Source organism: Seriola aureovittata, chromosome 4 (genome assembly GCF_021018895.1).
Source record: "Seriola aureovittata isolate HTS-2021-v1 ecotype China chromosome 4, ASM2101889v1, whole genome shotgun sequence".
Classification (NCBI taxonomy): Eukaryota; Metazoa; Chordata; class Actinopteri; order Carangiformes; family Carangidae; genus Seriola; species Seriola aureovittata.
Window position 1 is genome coordinate 11267375 of NC_079367.1, and position 17191 is coordinate 11284565.

General features: G+C 42.9%; 1 protein-coding gene across 1 annotated transcript; it reads right to left on the minus strand.

The window, feature by feature from the left end:
* Positions 1-7208: 7208 nt before the first annotated feature.
* Positions 7209-16980, minus strand: slitrk3a (SLIT and NTRK-like family, member 3a). Its single transcript, XM_056374390.1, has 3 exons — positions 15963-16980; positions 15169-15256; positions 7209-13283 (listed from the first exon to the last, which is right to left on the minus strand). The coding sequence occupies exon 3, from the start codon at positions 13223-13225 to the stop codon at positions 10517-10519; it is 2709 nt and encodes a 902-aa protein (XP_056230365.1). The 5' UTR covers positions 13226-13283; positions 15169-15256; positions 15963-16980; the 3' UTR covers positions 7209-10516.
* Positions 16981-17191: the final 211 nt, after the last annotated feature.

Consider the following 17191-nt stretch of genomic DNA (forward strand, 5'->3'; position numbering starts at 1 on the left):
ATGGACGAATAGCTTGAATGCATGCCTGCCTACATGCAAACACTCAGATAGACCTGCAGGGAAACACAGGGATACACACTGACAGAATGTATTTTGAAAAACACACTATATGTTTGCAAGTGAAGCAGACATGCAACGCACACGGGGGCTGATTTGCACAACCAGCACCCGTACACCCATGCAGTGTGCTAAAGGAAACACACTGCTTTTGTCCTGCCTGTGACCATGAATCAGCATTCTGCCTGAATTATAGGGCTGCATTATGGATTCTTTCCACAGCCCACATACTCTCTAGACATTGTTCAGAGAAACATGCGCACACACACACACACACACACACACACACACACACAGCAGCAACAGCTAGTAGACCAACAGACATCAGTGAAGACTTTAAATAACAAAAACAAACGCTTAACGTCAATTTTCCCCCGTTGGTGAGACTGGTTTTACACCACCACAGAAATTATACAATCGCTTTGCCGTGACGAGAAGAAACACATGCTCCTCCTACGTTCACACCTGCAGGCAGAGCTCTATAAATTCCAAACATGATAATAACCTTTCCCTTAGCAAAATTAGCACATCTACAATTTTGGTTTCCTTTCTGCCTGTGTTCTAAGGACTTGTGCTTTGCGTGGTATCACGGATTATGTGGCGACAGTCATGGTCTTATCTGTTGTTTTTGGGCTTTGGGGAATGGAGCATGAAGGAGATAATTCATGCACATTCAAAACCATGGCTGAGTGCCTTGTATGGGCAGAAGGATAGGAAGGAGAAACGAGAGTAATGCTAACTGATATACATCAAATTATTCCAAAGAATAAATCTGTTATACTCCAGGTATCTACTGCCCGTGATCCAGCAGCACCAACAAGACCATTAACACAAAGGTTGACGGCCGCAGTTTAGGTTACATTATTCTATTTTGTGGTGTATTCAAGGTGTACACACGCCATAGTCCTAACACTCCTAAGCACTAAGGATAGTTTCCTCCATGTTTTATCCAATGAAAAACATGGAATTCCTCATCTCATACATGTTAGCAGATATTTGGCTAGGAAAACCTTCTAATAGCCATTAATCTCACCATCATCATAACAACATCATCACTTACAGAAATGTGTAGGCGTGTATGTTTGTATTGTTATTCTCCCCAGCTGTTGCTATCTGGCGAAAGAATGTTAAAGTATGAATGTTTGTAATAGATTTGCGTCAGGCATGTTGTGAAACCCGGCATTGAACTTGTGAACTCCAGAAGGCGTGGAGTTTTGCAGAGTTGTGCAATATTACACAAGAAGCAGAAAAGGGGAAAAATAAAAAAAAAAAAATGAGAGAAACTTCTCACTCTCCTTTCATTTGTTGTGGTCTCAAATTGTTACTACTGCGGCTGTGTGGGTGAGTGCTGATCCTCTAAAAGCAGTCGAGCCTTAATTAAGCTAACTCCTGTATTGTCAAGCTAACGCTAACTATGCAAGTGATCCCTGCTCATTAGGCAAAAAATCTCCACAAATCTCTCCCTCTCTGCTGTTGTAGTAGTAGTTACAGAGCAATCTCACTAGCACAACAATGGATCCACATCATTACACACAGTCTACATGCACACGCAGTCGCAGCCATACACACACAAGAGTATATGCAGAGACATGTTACGCATCATTACGCTCACTAACCAAGCAGAAATGTTTGGTTAACATCAGGTCAGTGGGCGAGAACACACCAGTGGTCGGTCTTGGTGGGCCGAAAGGCAGCAACTGTCCACACATACACACATATACACACACACACACACACACACACACACACGCACGCACACACACACACACACACACACACACACACACACACAGATAATGTATTTTTTTTTAAAAGTTCAATCCAGTAGCTAGCTAAAGCCTTGTCTGATGGCCACAAAATAACACAACCCATTAGTTAGCTATATTTTAAAACACAACTTAAAACTACAGTAGGCAACAACTGGTGTATATCCAAGTTGCTATATTTTCTGATGTAAAAGGCCTCTTTGTGTAAGTCATGTTACCAAATACAACAGGAAAAAAGTCATGTTAACAGTCTGTTAACAGTTAAGCAACACACACAATCCCAATTTTTGATCTACAACTCGACCTGAATGTATGTGAAATTGATCTGAACAAAAGAGGGAATTGAGGATCTGGCCTGAAAGCACTAATGATTGGCTGTCCTCTGTCTTTTGCCATATGCCCTAAATCACTCTTCCCTCCCTCTTTCTCCACAGTCGCTTCCTCCTGCTCCACTTGCCCTCTCTTCGTGCTATTACCGTAGCCTGCGGCTAATAGAAGTCAGCAAGCTGATCGAACAGCTAGAGCCAGCAATGCGCACACACACACACACACACACACACACACACACACACACACACACACACACACACACACACACACACATACATGAAAAGAGGTGATGCGCACTTTTAGCAACACAAATTAATTCTACAAAGGTGAAACTGAGCTCTGCTCTGCTGTACAAATTCTGTTGTTTCTCCTGTAGAGGAGAAGTGTGTGTGTGTGTGTGTGTTTGTGGGCGTGTGTGTGTGTGTGTTGGCGCACAAATACCCACATATTTTATTCATATACATAACCATGTGTAATAGTATTTATGTAGCTCAAGGTACAATGTGACATTACACCTAACTTGACCTTATAAATTCAGTATTGCATCATGCTGACACTGCTAAAAAATATGAATAATTAATTTCACATGCAAATGTACTTTGCTTTAGTCTGTGGTACATTTTTGACGCATTAGTGTGGGATGTTCCATCCTCAAACACAAGCCGTCTGAGCAGCCAATGAGTGCAGTACAAAGATCAACCAGTCTGTACTAACAAATAGCAGAACGAGAGAGACCCGGCCCTCTCTTTTCATCATTACTTCCCCTCTCTTTCTCTCTCCATGATCTCCTCTTCAGTCATCACCTCTGCTTCCCTCTTATTTCTTTCCCTCTTCATTCGCAATTCAAATGTCACTCAAATCTGTAGAGTGTGCAGTCTGCATTACACTAATCAGCGGGCTGGTTTTCTTGGCATGAATTTAACACGCTTTTATTTTTAAATCAGCAGCTAGATCTTGCTTTCACCAAATCTCTGAATACCAAGCATTCCTTACTCTGCAAAAGCACTGAAACCCCCCGAAGGCTGCTTTTACCCAAGAAGGATTATGCACTTTAAACAACGAGGCACATCAGCTATACGAGCAACCAGCAGGTGGCCTTGGCCCACTAAACCATTCATGATCTGAGTAGAGCAGCTGAATGTCAAACCACTACACACACGCACAAAAGAGATACTAGTCTTCTTTATTTCAATATTCTCTAAATAAAAACTCCAAGAACTCAGGCCCATTTTGTTCAACACTTTAAATCAAAAGTCCAAATAAAATGAGCAAATCAGAATGTACAAACAGGAAAACTAAGCCTAGCCAGTTAATATGCTGATCTTCAATGTGATATTCTCCATAACACTTTGCTGTGATTTTTTTTTTTTCTTTAACAGCAGAGACTCAATAAGTTGGATGTACAAAAAAAACACCGGAAGATGGCTCATTCTCTCTCTTCTCCGTTGTCAGGTTCTTATTTCAACCAGTTTGACCCATTCTCTCGGGTCACTTGTAGATGTGATGGAGCACTCTCTAAAAAAAGGCAATGCACCTGGCTAACACACACAAGCAAATGGACACACTTGCACGCACACACATCCCTGGAGACGAGCTGCAAAAGCACTTGTACCATGTCAGCTAAAGCAAAGGCACAGGACACATGACTGAACTAAACTAGTGTCAGTGGAATATCACCTGGTTGAGCACAACATAGAAACTAGCACCGAGGTCAACAGGTCAACATTTGTCCGTTTGTTCCTGTACGAAAAAAGATGCATGGATGGAAAAGACAAGTGTGAGGAGAGAGATCAAAAAAAAGAAAAGAGGAAAAACAAAAGTGCATCAGAGGGGACAAAAAAAAAACTGAAGAGATGAATATGAAGCTAGGAACCAGAGGAGGATACAGATGATTGACTTTGTACAAATGTTACCTCATTTGTAATGGTTACATGAAAAAGTAATTGGCCAAGCTCATTGTATGCAGAAATCAAGGAGAAGAGTCCTTAGGAAATACACTACAGGCCATTCTAAAGCACAAAGTAAGCCCCACACTGCGGAACAAAGACAAAGATGGGCTATTCAGAACACCAGCCAGGGACACTGTGCTCCATATTTTATTTTATGAAATTATGCCTCCCGTTCTCCCCTCCCCTTCCCTGAAATGAGTGATAACGACACAGATTGCTAATCTTTCTTACGTACAGAAGCTAAGACTGTAGCACACTGCTGAGCAGCACAAATGACTGCAACTTTTCCCAAACTTGCAGTATTTTTTAGACAAGAGAGAGAGGGCCACATTCTCAGGGGACCCAGAATTCACTAGGCAAACAATACGAATGCAGAGCTTTACAGTGCAGACGGCAGCAGAAGTAGCAGCAGAGGGGATGAGAATCACCCTCTTTCTCTCTCTCTCTCTCTGTTTCACACAGTCTCACAAGAGTCTCACTCTTGCTGTTTCTGCACTCCTTTTTCTCTCTCGCTCTCTCTCGCTCTCTCACACCCTCTCTTTCAACATAGTGGGTCAGTTGAGCTCCTGCACTGCAGCACAGTTGAGTGATGTGTTAACAAGGTTTTTCCATGATTTCAAGACCAAGGAAATGGTGTTCTCTTTTCTTTTTTTAACTTCTCTCAATGTTTATAACATGGTTTTAGTAATAGCTGGGCTAATATGTGGCAAATTCATCAAATGACAATGTCAGTTCCTCTGCTGATGATCCCTATCGACACAGTCCAAGTCATCAATTTGGTGCAGAGTGCAGTAAAGCACCAGTAGTAAATCTAGTACGTATAATATGTAGCAGAAAAACTGCAATCTCCTTTCACATAAGTACAGACTGTCTTTGCACTCACATATACGTATGACATCGCAAAGAAAACCAGAAGTTAGTTGAGCCATCAGCATTATCACACACAACTCAAATAGGCTCCTAGACAAATACACGCACAGGCAAGGGGAGCCTCCACTGCGTCTCTCCCACCGCACACAAACACACATGCATGCACAAAAAGTAGAACATGCTTATTTGTATGCAGCACCTGCAGTATACTGCAACTTCAGCACCATGGACAGAGACAGATTGGCTTTTTCAGCAAACTGGAGATAATTCCCTGTTTCCCAAATGGAGAAAGCATTAAACCCCCCCCCCCCCCCCACACACACACACACACACACACACACACACACACACACACACACACACACACACACACACACACACAATGCAAAATGTAGGTGGTCACAACCCTCTCCCAGTCCCTCTGTGACGTGCTCGCTCTGCTTCGGACTCTCCCTTTTTCGTTAATTGGACAATTACAGCTTCTTTCAGGAACAAAAGAGCAAAAAAAATCCCTACTTTCTCTAAGTGGCACGTTCCTCCACAATCCTCTACTGACGACTCCCATGTTCTCTCACCCTTCCCTAAACCACTTGTCTGTGCTCTCCCTCCCATCATTTTTTTTTATTCCTCTTGCTATTCATTCTCTGTTGCCATTCCACATCACGTTTGGGTTAATTAAGACTCAGAAATACCCATCAACAAACAAACTCTGATGGAGCACAGAAAAACAAATGCACAGAGAGGCATAGCAAATGTGTAGCCAGCACAAACCTATCTGTCTATATATCTGTCTGTATGTCTTTCTGTCTGTCATGCAAACACACACACACATGCACACATATAGGTGCACAGACAACTGACAGAAACCTTTGTTCACTATGCAGTGCAGGCACTCACCAGCCAAGCAAAAACCAGGGGCCCCAAAAATATACTGAGCAAAAACGCCAGAGGAGAGGAGGGAAATATAACACACATGAAACCACATCCCTGGGGACCACCTAAAAAGTGTACCTGCAATCCACACGGCCATATCCAGGTTACTACCTCCACTCAACACACACACAAAAAAAAAACACTCATAGTTATTGACAGCAAATGGCTAGAGTGAATCCTGAGCTGGTGTGAGAGCCTACAGAAGCTTCTCTAATTGGCTTATGGTATCTCAAAATCTCCTAAAGGAGCTAATTTGAAACAGCTATGTCATGGTTAAGGTTTAAATCAGCTGATTGATATAGAATTATGTGTCATTACGTGTGTGTTAATAAGCATGCGTTGCTGCATTATATTCTGCATTATATTCTAATAAGACTTTTAGATAAAAGGCCTTAAGCAAAGTGTGCCAAGCATTCTTACAATTAAATACGACTACACAGAGAGCAAAACCAATTCCAATTCCAAGAAGAGTCTCACAGAACATTTACAGCATGGCAAGTTATTGTCAGTGTCGCTTGATCAGTGTTACTGTGCCAGGACTCAATCCATCAACCGCCAATCAATCCAGCGCAAAATATACCTTAACAAGTTTTGGGAGATGCATTACAAAACTATTTAAAGTCTTTGGGTTTCATTCAGATAATGCAAGTATAGGATAGTAAAGGTTGAAGACATGAGTGCAAATAAACCATGATAGACATTCTGTTTCTACAGAAGTTACAGGACATCCGCCGGATTAAAAATTGAGACAAATGAAACCATAAGTGCAAAGACGGGCAACGTCTATAAGGAATTGCTCTTTTAACTCACTTGTATCTGAAGTGGTTACAATGGTTAGAATCAAGATTTCGGGAAGCTGAGCTGACCTATGCATAAGGGAATCTATAACACCAGCCAAAGCCCAGTGGAAGAATACAGCAACACGATATGTCACGATGCAAATTCAGCATTAGGGCCACAGAGACAGTCAAACTGCAAGTAGACAATACAGAGAGAGAGAGAGAAAAACATAAAAAAGAAAACCTTGGGAGGACAGAGACAGAGAAAACCAAGGACAGAAAGAAAGACACGCGCTTTTACCGTGCTGAAGTCTTGCCAACGTACAAACCTCAAGAGAGATGTTGTAGGAAAGGTTAACTCCACTGTGAAATTCAAATATCACTGGCACAACAGAGGCAGATTCAAACAAGCGGTGCATGTTTACATATTCATACAAAAAGGAAACATTTAGCCAACCTTCAATCCCTTCAGTTGCCTGTATCTAACATTTCGCCCAAAGTATGAAATCACTTGGAGATATTAGTGCAGGATAACAAGAGGATTTATTGGGATGAAACCACTCAGCATGGTATAACGGGACAAAGCCCAGCACTCATTTGTGAAATATTATCGTGGCTGGGTGACGGGGAGGGGTAGAGGATAAAAGGTTGCCAAGATATGGGACTATAGCAAAATCATCAATGATCCCAAAACTTTATTTATTTATTCATTTGGGGAGTTGGGGGTGATGGTGAGGGTTGGGGTTAACAGAGTAATGCATTATGTTTTTAATCAAACTGAGTGCACACTGAAAATGCTGACCATATAGTCTAACCTCTTGGTCAGGGAAAGGAACGCTTTATATATATATATATATATATATATATATATAAATATATATATGTGTGTGTGTGTGTGTGTGTGTGTGTGTACATGTCCGTATGTGTGTGTCAGTGTATAAGTGAGAAAGTTTAAAAAAAAAAAAAAAAAAAAAAAAAGAGCAGACAAATGAAGCGGGGCAGCAGAGCATGGGGGTACAGCAGTGTGAAACTTTCTGTGAGTAGAAAACAAAGAGCCTTGACGTAATGCTATACCATGCTTACAAAGGCTTTATATGAGGGTGAACTTCACTTATTTGAGCAACAATAACTATAAAAAAAAAAAAAACAAACAATGAATACAACACAAGGTAATATGTTCTGTATTATAAGCTTGAAGACCGGATCATTGATGATCTATACTGGAGATGACTAGACTAGCTAAGGGCCTTCCCATTTAACAGGGAAGTATGTGGTTTGCTACATATCTTTCACTTAGTGTACGCTGACACATATGAGAAACTATAACACCCAATTACAACTGAGGATCACCACTCCTAGTAAACCTATTGAAATCAAAGCAAATTTGCATATCATGCCCATTTTAAAACAAAACAGAAATGCAACCTCCTTTTCATAGATAATCACAAATTTATAGACATCAAGATTTGCATCGTATTTTTCCCAAATTAAAAATTTCACCTTGTGATGATGATGTGTACTGTGAATACCATATTTACTCCACAGCTGCTTCAACCTTTTTTTTTTTTTTTTGCCTGTTTGTACTATTTGGTCCCAAAACAGAATCAGGCTAGGATAGGGAAAGATGAAATATGAAAAATGCCACAGCAAAAAGATTAGCAGATGATGGCTGCTGTGGAGGAGACAATTGAAAATTAAGTTACCACTGTACCACTGGGAATTTCAATGCACAAAATGTCAGTGATCAACAATCCTGAACAAAAATAAAAAATACCAATATGTAAAAACACTGATCTTTTTAGATTGTTCTCTTCAAAAAAAAAAGAAAAGTGATTTTGTTGACACAGCTACAATTACCTGCTTTATTCTGCCATTTTCAAGATAATTAGTTAAAAATAAGGACAGAACAGATGAAATGAATAAAATGATCTTATACCAGATGTAAGTTTTATATATAGATATTCTGAAAATAATTCATACTGAATATGAGACTTGGTGACCTCTTAGCATAAACAAATTGTGCATTACATTATAAATGCATCCAGCCTGCTAAATGCCTAATGGGTCTGAGAGCCTTTTTATCGCCCCCCAGTGGAGTGGACCCACACTGCTGCTTTAGAGGGAGTCAGAAATTAGATGCGCAACTGCAAAGAGCTACTTCCAATCACGTTTTCACTCACCCTCTCAATTACTGTTTATTAGCCTAAATCAGCAGTACCCGTTAAGATAATGAAAATCACAGCTTGCTTCACTGATTTGGTATATCCTCTCTTATCATCCACTTCAGAACCAGCAGCATTCACTTGACTTGCTCTGGCATTGCGTTTTGTGTGTCTTTTACCTTCAGTTGACACCAATAATGTAGTGGCAGATACAAATTGCATGCTATGACATCCAGCAGCTGAAGATCATAGAAAAACTACCAATAGACAGAAAAAAAAAAACTATTATATTTTCCAGAAAAATAACTTTCTGTTCGCCCCGTCATCACTCCTCACTCTATTATTTGATTTGGTGCTAATCTGAAAATAATGAGGAGCTGAAGTAAATTTCAATGTTATTGCCCTCCACTACATTTCTGTCTAGCACTCTATTGGTTCAGTAGCTATTCTTCCATCTCCAGGAGCATTATCGCATGATGGTTGGCCACATCCTAAACATGCCATTTTAACAAGACATCAAATGCACAGCCTGTCTGTAGCGCTCCAAACACAGGTTCCCGTGGCATCAACCCCTTCATCATTTGATTGAAGACTTTGTTTTTATTAAGAAGGCTATACCAGACGCATAATCACTATACATTGATTTAACATTACCTTTACAATTAAATTCTTCACTGAAATTACAGAATAAATATATGCACATTTTTCTTCAAATCTTTGTGAGAGAGAAAACATTAAAAGTGCCTCCTACAAAGCCGTTAGTGGGTGACAATGGGGAATCCAGAAGCAATGGAGGGGGAGGGAAGGGGGGGTTCTTAACAAAGTGCGTGGAAATATCCAGAAAACCTTGAGTATTGTCTTATAATAATATTCACAAATGTTTTACCATCCGTGCGTCGGCGCGTCCTTTTTACGAGAAGCACCCTGATATAGACAGAAGTCCTCATTAATAGTAATAACCATATTAATAAGATATAAAAATTAAATAGAACACTGAACTGTAAATGCGTTGCAGTATCTCTGTTCATAATGTGATGTGATAGTTCTGAGTAAATCCCCTCGCTTCCTGCACTGAAGCGAGTGCATGCAGCAAACTGCAGTTCATTTTATATATGTATTTTTTTCTCTCTCTCTTTCGATCATTTCCTGCAAACTTTATGTGCACGGCCTCCGGGTGTTTGTACATCCTAGTCAGGGGTAAAAGAGACAGAAAGGAAACCACCAAGTCAGGGAGACGTCCAGCTCCCGTGTATCTTGCACATCATGGTAACTCCATAAAAAGGGGTTTTAGTGACAGATGTATTTTAGGATGTTTTGTATGTTTTATTCCCCGGTGCCCCTCTTGTTCCTCTTTTGCTCTCTCTTGGGCATATAGAGATATTTATATATTATAAAAATAACGGCTGTTGACTTTGCTGGCTACTCTGAAAAAAAGGCACTTCATTGAAATATCTGAGAATGGCCTCTCCTCCAAAGTGATTTGGGGGGGAAACGTTGTTGTAACTGTAATATAATATTTTATTTTATATCATGCTGCTTTTTCAAGTTTATTTTTCACTATTGGTTTTGGGTGGTTTTTGTTTTGAGGGTGGCAAAGTGAATGTGTCGACTTTGTGATTTGTTTTTTTTTTTTAATGTTGTTGTTGTTTTTTCTCCGTGGGCTAGAGATGTTAAAACCGGTAAGATTTTTCCAAGACTTCGAGGTAATCCGGCTTGGTTTGAAGTTTGGCCCTTAACTCGAGGTAATCGCTTTGGGACGGGTCGGGGTAGCAGCCTTTCCCCGCCGTGAAAAGCAATGTCTCCTTCAGCCGTGCATCCTGCTGCAAATCGGGGTACTGCATGCCTGGTGGGTGCGCATGCGCCACATGCATGTCCTTTAGTTTGGGTACTGTCCCATACAAACAGTCTACAAAGCCCACTGTCGGCGTGGGCCTCTGACTGTCAATCACTGTAGGGCAGAGCCCTCCATTCTCATGAAATCCTGCCATGTCAGCCGTGGTGTGGTTGACTGTGACGATGGTGTTGAGTTGAGAGTTGGAGACGGCCAGGGTCCATTCTCTCTCTTTCTCTAACAAGGTTCTGTAGTTACTGTTGCTACTGCTGCCATTGTCTTTCTTCTCTGAAAACTGCGCTCTGTCTTCCTCTGCTATCTCCCCCTCTCTCGGCTTATAGATGGGGTTATTACACATCTGAGTCACAGGGTGGGGGATGTAATCATAAACGTGACCATGGGCATGTGTGTGACTAGTGTGAGTGTGTGTGTGCATACTGGGTGTTGGTTTCTCCGGTGTGCCAGTGTTACCGGCACTACTCTGCCTTGGTGGGTCCTCAAAAATCCTGCACTGCATCTGGATCCCTGTCAGATCTACCTCAGAACGTTTCCGGAAGGGCAGCTTCTTCCTGCGTCGGAGAACAAAAGCGAAAAGCCCGGCAGCCACAAACACAGCAGCAATGAAGAGGATGAGTAGACTGAGGATGAGGACAGAGAGTGGGACAGCTCCTCTCCCACTTGCCTCTCCCATGTCAGAGCTGCCCGTAGTGAGGTCATCCCCACCTGGCAGAGCTGGCGAAGGAGAGTACTTAAGCTCAGGGCAGATGACCTCAACGTCCAGTGAACGCAGATCCTTCCCAAAAGCAAACTCAGGTGTCTTGCAGATGACATCTCCAACCACGATGACAGAGGAGAGCTTTTCCAGCCACTGTTTCAGGGGGATGATATCACAGGAGCAGTCCCAGGGGTTCTGATGGAGATCAATCTGGACGATGGAGGTCAGATGCTCCAGAACACCACGTACAGGCAGGGAAAAGAAGTAGTTGTTACGGAGGTTGAGTCGTGCAAGGTTGGTGCCAGCAAAGGCGTCAGTGGGGAGGGAGCGTAACAGATTGTCATTGAGGAAAACCAGCTGGAGATTTGGCATTAGGGAGAAGGAGTTAGGTTGTATCTCACGTATGACATTATACTCAAAGTAAAGATAACTCAACATCTGAAGACCGCGGAACATCCCAGGTGTGAGCCTTTCAATGTCATTCCCATTCAGATATAAACTTTTCAAGTTTGGCAGGTTAATGAAGGCGCCCTCTTGGACGTAGGATATCCGATTATTTCCTAAATGCAGTAAATCCAAACTTGAGAAATTCCAGAAATCAGAACGGTAGATTTTCTGTATTAGGTTCCCACTGAGGTACAATTTCTTGGCATTGAGCGGCCGAGGAAGGAGCTCAGAGATGTTGTGAAAGCCTTTTTCTTTACAGTTCACTGTTAGCCCCAGGTCATTGATGTGAAGGTTGCAAATACATCCAGCTGGACAAATTATGGGGATGGGAGGCCTTGTTTGGTAGCCAGCAATAGGGGGTTGGTTGATGCCTGGATAGATGCTACGAGGGGTTGGGGGGTTCTTTGTGGGCCGAGGTCGTTTGGTAGGCTTGACAACTCTTTCCTTGTACTCCACAGAAGATGCTGTGTTGTGAAAGGAAGAGAGCATGGAGGAAGGTTTAGTAGGCCATGTGTTCTCATTGCTAAATGGGACCCGGGGAATTCCCAGCTTGGCTTCAATCTCTGCATCGGAGAGTAGCGGACAGAGCTCACTCCGCTTGATTTCCCTTAAGTCTTTCCCATGTAAGTGGAATGGGTACTCACATGTGATCTCACCTACCAAAGCTGTATAAGGGATTCTCTCCAGCCATGTTTTTAACTGGACAATCTCACACACACAGTTCCAGGGGTTCTCCTCCAGCTGGATTTCCATTAAGCTCCTCCCAACATACTCCAGCGTCCCCTTATACGGCAATGTCTTTAGTCTGTTTCCTCTCAGGTCCAGATGTGTGAGTGACACAGACCGGAAAAGATAATTTGGGAGCACGGGGATCAGATTGTCATTCAGTATGAGCACTCTCAATTTGTGAAGGTGCCTGAATGCACCACTTTCAATCCTTTTGATAACATTGTAGTCCGCCTGGAGATACTCTAAACTCTCCAAACCCAGAAAAGTGTCATTCCGAAAAACTTCTAGTTTGTTTTCGTGTAGGAACAGCCGTTTGAGTATTCCTAAGCCATTGAACGCCCCAGCATGGATATCTTGCAAGGCGTTATTACCCAGATTAATGGATATGGCATTGTTGAGATGGAGGAAGCTGTTAAAGTAAAGCTTCCTCATGGAGTTTCTCTGCAGGTTGAGCTTGAAGGGCCGACTCCATATCTGTGAGATCTGGCTGACATTTGTAAATCCTTTACTGTCACAGTGGACGTGGAAGATGCCCTCTTTGACTTCGCAGTAGCAAGGCTCGAAGCAGGGCTCGTCGATCTCCTCGGAGTCCTCTAGTAGTGGGATTGGGGTGGTCCATCCTAAGGCTATGGTGCTCAGCAAGGTAACCCACAGCATCCTCGCTGACACCAAGGGGATGAAGTCTCGGCTCCAGGGACAGAGCCACTTCACAGCACTGCAACAGAGAACAGAGAGATAATGGGAAGGAGGGAGGGGATGAGGGTAGTGATGACACACACACGCAGGTGCACACACACCCTCACAAAGCGAAGTTTGAGGTGAGAGAGGCAGGCAGAGAGGAGCGAGGAAAGAGAGAGGAAGGGTGCATTAGTTTCAGTAGAATGGAAGACAGCTTTGAAATGAATACCAATTAATAATAGAATTACATCTGAGACTACTTTAGATGTTGCAGTTCTGCTGGGTATTTCAAACAAAATATGAGCCCGACACACTTGGATGGGTAATGATACCCAGCAACACAAACAAATCTCTACCCTCAGACATGTTCTGTCACTGTAAAGTGGAAATATAATTTATTATTCAGCAGAAATGATGGTAAGGTCGCAGTAAATCACCCTAGAGATGCTTATTGCTATGGTTAAACGAAAGAAACAGCAGGTGGGTGAGGTTACTGGTAAGGGGAGACAGTCCCTCTGCTGTATGTGTTACATAACAGGGACCTCAATCCCTCTTTCCGTAAATGAGTCCAGAAATGCGCGGTGGAAATTAGAGTAGGTGCATGATGGTCTAAGGCAGGAAGAGGACGGGCATGGAATAGGTGTCAGCTTGGTGACCATTAGTGGGACGAGATGAGGACTGTTGAGGGACTTGCTGAGAATCCATCTCGTTAAATCGAGTCTCAGCATATTTATATATTCTCGACTATGAGTCATGGAAATTTGATAAAAATGAACAGGTAAATATTATGTAACCAGTACCACTAAGGCTGTAGAAAATGCAATGACTTGAATTTAGGAGTGTGAAGATGTCAAAAATAAGGAGGAAAAAAGGAAAATAATCCAACAGTTCCAATGATTCTGATATGCAGAGTATGGCAGATTTTAGGTTATTTTCCCTCGTCGTTTTCTTGGATTAAATCCCCACAGATAAACCCATAGTATAGGGAAACGTGTCGGATTTATTCATTGTTACTGAACCTGCAACCCCCCTCCCACCAAAAAAACAAACAAAAACAAAACAAACAAAAACAAAAAAAGGAAAGAAAAAAACTAAAAATCAATCACTACAATTTATACTGGCTTTCCAGGTGATGATGCCATTTGAGGATTAGACGAGAAACGGCGCAAGTGAAAAGCGCAGTGGGCGAAGCTCAGTTCTGAGGATGTGATTGAGTAGATCCGGCCTACAAAAATGATAACATCATAAAGAAAGAAAGCGGGAATGACAAAAAGTAATAATAATATTGATTACGATAATAAGCGCCTCATTTTTTTGCTTTGATTAAAAAAAAATGAAAAAGAAAGGCTGATAGAAGATTCCGTCCAGTATCTCCATGGTGTTCAGTGGGTAAAAGTCAGACACATACACACACAGGCGTGCACATAGCCTCTGAATATCTTTTCTGTAGGTTGTGACTTTTCACACACGCACGCACACACGCACACAGAGTGAGAGCTATGTCCATTCCAACTGGGTGCTGGAAATCCAGATGAGATGCGCTGGGACCGTCTGCCGGAGCAGAGCCGCTGTCCATGATGCTGAAACCAAAAGCCAAGCGATAGGGAAAAAGGAAAAAAAGGAGGAAAAAAAGGATATAGGAAATAATCCCCCAAAAAAAGACGTGACAGGAAAAACGCACCAGGGAAGAAAAAGAAAGATCCTTGAACACGATCTCCTCGCTGCAAAATTGACTGTTTTTAATTTCCCCCTCCATGCGTAATCCTCCAGGGTTTTATTGATTCCGCTTCCATGTTTGAGATCAAAAGAGCATAGATGCGATGTCAAAAAAGTATTAATGAAAATTAAATCAATTAAAAAAAACAAACAATTCGTGCCATATTATATTCCCTTGGGGTATATCAATTCGGGGGTATACGTACTTAGTTTAGTGGGATTCCAACTTCACATATCCTCCTGCGGCGTGTCCTGTTGTTGCCCGGTGCGTCCCGCTCACCGTCCGATGCCGGGCTGTGAGGAAGAGAGCGAGAAATAGAGGGGGTGACCAAGCCGTTAGAGAGAAACAGGAGCAAACGGAGAGGGAGAGATAGAAAGAGAGAGCAGGGCACTGAGGGAGAGAGGAGGGGAAGAGATGCGCATGTGAATGAGCCATGGATTCAAACGCGAAGCTGGGTGAGATTCTCTACAGCTCCGTAGCTTATACTTACGTGAATTAAAAGTGCTGTCAGTCGTCAGTGATATTTTCATAAAAAAAAACAAAAACAAAAAAAAAAACAACCTATTAAAAGATCCTAATCTTGAATTGATATTAAACTTAACTTACGATAATGTGTAACAAGCTGCTATGTGGCCAAAACGGTGAGAATCCTGCTGGTATCTACTGAAATACCCCCCAAAATAACCTCGCTGTCAATAACAGCGGAGAGAGCAGAGCGTTTATTGAAATACATGCCAAGCATAATGCAGTAGCCTTTCGTCGTGACATTGGCAGGAAAACGGCGGATAAAAAAACAAAAAACAAACGACTATTGATCAGTCGACTGCATGCCTACGATCCCTTGTCCTCGATATATGAAGAGAGCTGCTTGTCCCTTTTTGAAGTCCATGGCTATGCAGACACCAATAAGCATATAATCACACACGCGCACACACTCATGCGCCCATCTGCATAAATTCCCCTTAAGATACACTCACACGCAGGCAAGCAACCACTCACCTTAGTTTCGTTCTGCGATTGGAAAGCATCGGGGAAAAAAAGACCACTAGTTTGAATCTTGTTAGATCTCTCTCTTGCTCGTTTTCTCTTTCTCTCTTTCTTCTCCCCCCCTCTCTCTCTTTCTCTCTCTCTCTCTCTCTCCCTCACTCTCAGTGGCTGAAGCAAAAGAGAGGAGAGGGGAGAAATGAAGACGTGATAGGAATGCAATCTCTCCCACTCTCGCTCTCCGATGACTCTGACTCTCTCTCTTTCTCTCTCTCTCTCTCCTTCTTTCTCGTCTCTTATTTTTTTCTAAGCAGTTTGCTTAAAATGCAAGTCCTCGACTTGTGCCCGTCCGCTTCCTCTTCCTCCCCTCTCCTCCTCCTCCTCCTCCTACTCCTCCTCCTTCTCCTCAGCCGCCGCCGCTGCCGCCGCTGCCTCCCGGGCGAGCGCTCAACAGCAGTGCAGCCGGGTGAGAGTGTTCTCCTCTCGGCTTCAGGACCGTGCCTCTGGTCGGTGCAGCAATAGCAAGAGTCTGTGGATCATATCGGCGGTTGGGTCAGCTGCTGATTGTCTTTCTTTCTTTTTTTTTTTTGTCTTTCTTTCTTCGGGTCCGTTTCTCTGCCGTGCGTCAGAGGAGTGAGGGACTGAGCTGTGGAGATGGAGTGCGGGTGAGGCGGGGGAGGGAGGGCGAAGGGGTGAGAGACGCAGAGGAGAGAGATCTGGCAGTGAGAGAGAGAGGAGGAGGGGAGGAAAAAGAGTGATGGGGACGGTTGCGCTATAGTTCTGGATGCTGTCGAGAGGAGGAGAGGAAACGAAGTGAGGAGAGGAGAGAGTGAGAGCGCTCTGGCTTTCGCAGAGGGGGCGCGCATCAAGGGGAAATAAATAAATAAGAGTCAGGGAGCGCGCCGCGCCGTGTGGGTGAGACTTCCAGACCTGTAGATGACAGTCAGGACGGAAGACGACTCTCTCTCTCTCTCTCTCTCTCTCTCTTTCTCTCTCTCTCTCTCGCTCTTTCTCTCATTCTCTCTCTCTCTCTCTCTCTCTCTCTCTCTCTCCCCATGATCTTCATTTTTTTATATTATTATTGAGATTCATGCAATAATAATCACAATGATACTCAATCCCTTTATTGTGGGTAATTTACTCGGCTGCAGTTGGGCAAGCAGAACGTGGAGTTGCCCCCCCTCCCTTCCTCTTACGCTGCCGATACCTCCTCGCTCTGCTGTGGAGACGAAGAGGGTGGCCGC

What these genes read in the sequence shown, in the direction of transcription:
- slitrk3a (XM_056374390.1), bottom strand. Translation starts at nt 13,225, where the DNA reads ATGCTGTGGGTTACCTTGCTGAGCACCATAGCCTTAGGATGGACCACC.